Source organism: Rattus norvegicus, chromosome 6 (assembly GCF_021556685.1).
Source record: "Rattus norvegicus strain SHRSP/BbbUtx chromosome 6, alternate assembly SHRSP_T2T, whole genome shotgun sequence".
Classification (NCBI taxonomy): domain Eukaryota; kingdom Metazoa; phylum Chordata; class Mammalia; order Rodentia; family Muridae; genus Rattus; species Rattus norvegicus.
Genome location: NC_141539.1, coordinates 142,045,180 through 142,052,810, shown reverse-complemented (window position 1 = coordinate 142,052,810; position 7,631 = coordinate 142,045,180). Strand labels below are relative to the sequence as shown.

Genomic DNA, 7,631 nt, shown 5'->3' with positions numbered 1-7,631 from the left:
TTGTTCTCCTGGTGTCTTCCATCCCCTCTGGCTATTACATGCTTTTAGCTACATCTTCTGTGAATTACCCTGTGCTCCAAAGAGTGGGATTTGATGGTGGGATTTCCATCTAGAGTTGTGTGCTCCAATGTCTCTTTCTGCGTTAAGTCTAACATAGGTTTCAGTATTTGTTATGATTTAGTTTGATGAAATTACTCATTGTATAAACAAATGGATTTGATTCTTGTCCTTTCTCCTGATGCTTTTTTCCACTTTTATGGTAAAACCACCATAATAATGGTTTTACATTATATTTATTTCTCTACATATTATTTCATAGTTTTGCAGACTGTATTTTTATTTTTTTAATTGGATATATTTTTTCATTTACATTTCAAATGTTATTCCCTTTCACGTTTTCCTGTACATAAGCTCCCTATTTCCACCCCTTCCCCCATAAGTGTCTTTCCCCCATCCACCCCCTATCACACCCCTGACATTTCCTGGTACTGGAGTTCCAACATTGGCAGGACCAATGGCTTCCTCTTCCACTGGTGCCCCAACAAGGCTATTCTCTGCTACATATGTAGATGGATCACTGAGTCAGTCCATGTATAGTCTTGAGTAGTGGTTCAGTCCTTGGAGCTTTGGTTGATTGTCATTGTTGTTCTTTTGGGGTTGAAAGCCCCTTCAGGTCTTTCAATCCTTCAAAAATGTGGTACATCTACACAGTGGAGTACTCCAAAGCAATAAAAAACAATGACTTCTTAAAATTCATATGCAAATGTAATGAACTAGAAAATATCACCCTGAGTGAGGTAACCCAATCACAGAAAAACACACATGGTATGCAATCATTGATAAGTAGATATTAGCCCAAGAGCTTGAATTACCCAACATGCAATCCACAGACCAAAGGAAGCCCAAGGAGAAGGATGACTAAAATATGGCTACTTTCACTCCTTTTATGAAAGTGGGAACAAAAATATCTATACGAATGGAAAGTTATGAAACATGTTGGGTACACATGATACTTTAAGTTAAGACCTGGAAGTAGTAGAGGGTGGGGAAATTCTCATCAGTATGTATTGTATAAAAATGATAATCTTTTTTTAATAAGAGGGGTAGAAGAAAAATACATTCATAAACAGAACCTTACACAACTGTTAAAATATATCAATTTATGAAATTTGCTGGTACGTGGTTTGAAATACAGAAAAAGCCTCAACCAATGTGGAGAACCACAGACTCTAAAAGACAAGCATGTATATATTTGCTTAAATGTGGGTGTTAGTTGTTATGTATTCCATAGACAGGTTACAATCCTTATGAGTACAGAGATGAGATTTACTGGAAGAATCTACTAGAGAGGGATGGATATCCTTAGGTATCAGAAATAGAATGTAAATGGATGGATTAAAATGGGAGTTCAGAGAGCTCAGGGAAAGGGAAGAAACATGAGGAGAGAAATTGAAAACTAAGGTCCATTTGAGGGGTTGTATGCAATCCTAATTCAGGAGAAGTTGCTTAAAATATATACACCTATGAGTGAAATCTAAATCGAATCATCTAATAGTGGAAGAGACAAAGTCCCAACTAGACACCTCTCTCCACCAAATAAAAATTCCGGTTCTTGGAATGTGTCACAGATAAACAATGTGTTAGACAATGGACCACAATTCATCTCCAAAATCATTCAGTCTGCTTCCAAAGCTATTAGTTTCTTTCCACAAGCTGAATGCAAGTTGTTTTTCCTGAAGGCAACATCTATACCCTATATTGAATGGGGGAAGTTGAGCTGCAATCTACTTGGAGTTTTCACTACTCCTGACTAGAATACATGATACTAGAAGTCATCTGTACACTGCCAAAGTAGAAAGATAAACAACAATACAGCTACAATCTGATTTCCAATATGATTTCCCTGTAAGTTATGCTGTTGCAATAGTAGCACAAACCTTGAGGTTTGAAACAACTCATGACTGACTGGGTTTTAGACTCACACTATTGGATGGAAATTATCACTGATGCTGATTTGTTGGCCAAGAAGCTAATACAAAATAGTCCAAGCTTACCAAGAACTAGAAGTTCAAACACAAATTCAAATCACAAATTGACTAAGATGTTCACAACACAGATGTTCAATAATCTCAGAAAATTTCTCTGAGAGTTGCAGGACATTACTGGTGATGGCAAACCCATACCTGTAGGGTCCCAGGACACTTAAGCCAATTTTCAAAGAGAGGTCTTGTAAGAGGGAATAAGAGATAAAGATAGGAAGGAAAGGATGGGAGAGAAGGGGTAAGAAAAGAGAGAGTGAGGATTGTTCCCTAAGTGGCACAAAGGAAGAGAACTTCATCTGCATTGGAAAACGGCTGTTTATGAAGGTGATGTGGGATAAACTATGCTAGGTTGAGGAGTTTAGATTTAACTAAACATGGTAATTAGGATATCCAAAGTGGGAATTTATAGATTTTAAATTCCAAATGCTCCCCTCTCCTCTGAACCCCATAAACAAGTCCCCCCTTCTATTCCCTTCCTTTCTTCTCTGAGAGCGTAGGTGCACCATTGAATATCCTACAACCCCGGTCCATCAAATCTCTGCTGGTTTAGGGACATCAATTCCCAGTGAGGTCAGAGAAGAGAGGCCAGTTAAGGGAATGGATTCCAAGAGAGGTAGTATATTTAGGGACAGACCCCATTACTGTTATTGGGGAACCCAAATGGAGATAGAGCTACCCATGTGCTGGGCACCTTGTTCTAGCCCATGTATGCTCTTTGGTTGGTGTCTCAGTCCCAGAAACACCCTGCCGTTATGGAGTTGTTTCATTGCAAATCTCTAAGATTCAGACCTTTTATGTGGTAGGTCCTTTATATTTTCCCCAAGCAGAGGTTTTTGTAACTATTCAATTGTTTAATGTAGGCTAATTTCAGAACTTTGTTCTAAGGGTCAGACAGGTCTTGAACTGTGTCAACGTTTTTGCTATATCAATAACAACAGTTATTATATTATATATGTATAATATTTATATATTGCATATATTATACATATATATTATATATAATGCATCAACAGTGTAGTTCCAATGCACAATTATTGTGTAAGTCTTTTTACTATGTCTATTACATATGTAGGGAGTGTGATTTACCTGTTGAACAAAGGTGCTCTACCCGAGGTGTACCATGATGAAGACAGGAACAAGGCTCTTATCTCCCGTTTTTACCTTTGGAGAAATTGGAAGCATTAGAGCTGGAATGAACAAAGGAGGAATCTGACTTTGAGAGGATATTACAGTAGTATCTGCACTCCTCAAAATCGCTGATGTATAAATCATTATCCTTAGGTAAACTAGAGCCCTTTATTCCCTAAGATGAGCTCTGTGAACAAGGAAGTTAAAGAGATAAGTTATTTCATAAGCCAGACTGTGCAGCTTTAGTGTGATACATGACAAAGCTACCTGCATTTGAACTCGGGACCAGTAGGGGGCACCATTAGACCAAGAATCCCAAGAGAGTTGTGAGTAGAGGACTCTGTTTCCTCTGTGGTTTCTTACCTTAAGTGTATTAACTGCTCTGTCCTGTTGTGATTGACATGCGATGTCTCCATGCTCAAACCTCATAAAGATTCTTTGTAAAACAGGCCATGGATATATATTTACAAGTTTTTATTTGCTTTTTATAATTTTTGATATATTCATGCAATGTATTTTAGTAACTCATTCCTTCATCCTCAACTTATTCCAGAGCTTTTCTACCTACGAACTCACTCAACTACACACATTTTTTTCCTTTTTGAAAAACCAAAAAAGGAAGAAAATTAAAATGGAATTAAAAGCAAATACAAGTAAAACAAAGCAACACACACAGAGATACACAGACACAGACACAGACACAGACACAGACACAGACACACACACACACAGACACACACACACACACACACACACACACACACACATACACACACACACACACACGTAAAACCACAACTCGGTAACTGTGATATATAGGCCAAACTTAAGTACCACAAATGGAATTGAAGAAGTTCATATTTAAATGCCTGCACTTCTGGTGCTGGCTCCAGTCAAGGCTCCTTGTGGAAGCATTTCAGAGGCAAACACATCATAAAATAATAATCTACAAACGTTAGTGTCCCAATTCTAGTATCTCTGCTTCTACAATTCAATATACCATACAAAATATTCAAATCTTTGAACACATGTGAGTGAGAACATGAATCACCTGCTTTATGGACATGAATGATCTATCTGTTCAGTATATTTTTTCCAGTTCCAGGCAGACACTTAACATAATTTGTTTTACCACTGAGTCACTTTCATTTATCTACATTCAGTCACTACATTTAGCTACCAATTTTTCACATTTTATTTATTTTTTGTTGAAAATCTTGGATTATTCTTTCCACTGTATGCTGTTCATATAGCAAGAGTAACATGTTGTGAATAAATATGTATTTGTAAATGTCTGTACAATAAGGTGTAGAGTCATTTGAGTACAGGTTTGTAGCATTATTGCTGGGACAGAACAAAATGTTATTGATTTATGTATTGGTGATTTCAAAGGAAAGACATTATCCCAGGTAAGTGTGGTCAAAACCCATGTTTAAAGTTGGTATATGTTCTAGTAGACCTTGGTCATATTGTTAATAGTTATGTTGTCAAGGTGCCTTATAAATATTTATGTTCATACCCACTATATTTTGTGACCCTTGATCACAGAGGCTCATATGTGCTGTGTATGAAGACTGAGGGAGACATTCATGAGTATTCAGAGTGCTGAGATTGGAAGAGACTCATCCAGAGATAAGTAATGACACCAATCCCTCAAACAGAAATCAAGTTCCATCGTAAAAAGGGAAAGAAACAGATGTATGATACAGAAAATGGGGCCAAGGAGATCAAAATCTATTTCCAGGGATTCCACTGTTCTTAGTGCACACATGAACTCTCGGTAGCTATACTTAGCTACACAAACTTATTTACCTAATCAAACCAGTGGGCATTATCACAAAGGAGACCTCAAAATGAGTGAGCAGGTAAAGATATCTACTGCAATTTTAGCAATATCAGGTAAATGACTTAGATTTGAATAATTTAAGTCACTCTCAGAATTTACTATATCCACCTTGGTGCACATATGCCCTGAACTCACTGCTAGAAGTAAAATAAATATTAAAAATTACAACATGAAGGTGGAGAAATCCTTGACAGCCCATAACAGGCTGAATATCTTCTGAAATTTGATGACTGATGGGCAAAATATATTCGCTTTTTGGGGGAAGATTTCTGCAGGTTCATACTTTATTACTAGCAATAATCCTATCAATGTGTATATAGGTAGCACTAATTAAACTCACTGTTTTATTAGATAATGAAACAGAGGAAATAAGATGCTGGAAAAGGGACTTATTGGAAGGGTCCAAGAGGAACTATGTGGACTAGTAGTGGTATATTGTGGTATGAGTCCTGAGAGTGGTGGTAGATTATAGCATATTTCATATAAGATTGAAAAAATTCAAAGAATAAAAATCTTTATGGAATATAGACATAATGACTTTACTTATGTACAGATTTTTCAAATGTGCACTTTGTACACTGGATATTTCTCATGATACCACTTGTCCCTCCTATTTTGCCTTTATTCTACTAGAGAATTTTATGGGTACAATATCATGTATTTGCATAAATAGTTGTAAATAACTGAAATTTTTAAGAGCTGCTAATGAGAGTCTCATTTAATGTCTGTGATTTTGAGATTGTCTTCATTAATATAATTATCACGAATTACATTCATTTTTCAAAAAGCAATGTTAATTTCTTATTTTTTTCTGGTCTAAAGTCTGATTATATATATATGTATATATATATATATGTATATATATGTGTGGGTGTGTGTGGGTGTGTGTGTTTTCGTGTGTACAATTTATAATATATATAATCATGACTTACTGATAAAATATTTCTTGACATGCCTTTAGCTTATTGCTATAATTTATTGAGAACCCTCCTGCAATAAGCTTTGATAGTTAAGTAATTTTGAAGCACATTTAATTTTAGTCATTGGCTTTTGAAACATATAACCTGTTGGAAAAGCAAATATTAGTTGCAAATATCAGAAAGCAAACTCTAAAACTATAAAAATTGGCTATTCTTGAAATTGTCCATTATTATAATCATAATCATCATCTTCATCATTGTCACAATGATCACAACACACGATCATCACCATCCACACCATCACCACCACCACCACCCTCATTATCATCATCATCATCATCATCATCATCATCATCTCATCATCATTTTCATCATCACAGAGCATTATCTGTAAATCGGTGTGTTAGCATATAACAGAGTGGAGCAACAGATACAGGCAAAAAATTGATTGCGATATCTGTTCATGGTTCATAGAAAGTGACTGGGATCCACTTCCTCAGAGAGGAATAGGATTTGGACCTGAGCATCCTGCTGCCTGACCAATGTGCCTTTTCAGTCCTTCGTCTTCACAGTTTTTCTCCAGCTGGACTAGGTTCTTATGTAGTAAGTCCCCTCATCATGAATATGCAAATTATCTGAGTCTTTGGGAGTAAATACAGGGATGTCCACACATTGAAAACAACATATGATCAGTCCTCCCCTGAACACAATAACTAACCATGGAATGGAACTGGGTCTTTCTCTTCCTCCTGTCAGTAACTGCAGGTAAGGGGCTCATTATTTAGAAATATGTAAAGGAGACAGAGCCTGAGATGGCACTGACATCCACTCTGACATTTCCTCCATAGAAGTCCACTCCCAGGTCCAGCTGCAGCAGTCTGGAGCTGAGCTGGCAAAGCCTGGCTCTTCAGTGAAGATTTCCTGCAAGGCTTCTGGCTACACCTTCACCAGCTACTATATAAGCTGGATAAAGCAGACGACTGGACAGGGCCTTGAGTATATTGGATATATTAATACGGGAAGTGGAGGTACTAACTACAATGAGAAGTTCAAGGGCAAGGCCACATTGACTGTAGACAAATCCTCCAGCACAGCCTTCATGCAACTCAGCAGCCTGACACCTGACGACTCTGCGGTCTATTACTGTGCAAGACACAGCATTGTAACCACATGCTGAGTGTGTCAAAAACTCTCAAGGAGGAGGAAGCTGTGCTGGGCCTGAGATGACAGAAAGAATAACCTTCAGACTTGCTTAGAAAGAGTATTTTTTTAATATCCATTTATTGCTTCTTCCTCACAATCTTATATTGCCTTTGTCATTTTCTTAAGAGCAGTTCTATGAAAATTGTTTTCCTGATTTAGGGTAAACCCACAGTACAGCATACCTTGTTATTCTCTTCACCAGCGACCACTTCCATTGACCTGTTTCTTATTCAACAAGACAACAAAAAATTGGAAACATATGGTGTATTAGTTTCTTTTTATTCTAGAGCTTTTAGGTGTGCTGTTAAGCTACTAATGTATGCCCTCTACAGTTTCTATTTGGAGGCACTCAGAGCTATGTCTTGTCTTCTTAGCAGTGCTGTCATTGTGTCGCATTATTTTGGGTATGCTGTGCATTCATTTTCAGTATTTTAAAATGCCTTTTATTTCTTTCTTTATTTCTTACTAGACCAAGTTATCAATGAGTATAAC

At 37.0% G+C, this 7,631-nt stretch overlaps 1 gene segment (V, D, J or C); it reads left to right on the top strand.

Moving 5' to 3' along the window:
• The first annotated feature begins 6,605 nt into the window (after positions 1 to 6,605).
• On the top strand, positions 6,606 to 7,392 carry LOC120103446 (immunoglobulin heavy variable 1-84-like). The segment is given in 2 exon segments: positions 6,606 to 6,701; positions 6,785 to 7,392. Coding segments are annotated over 2 exon segments (375 nt in total).
• The last annotated feature ends 239 nt before the right edge of the window (positions 7,393 to 7,631 follow it).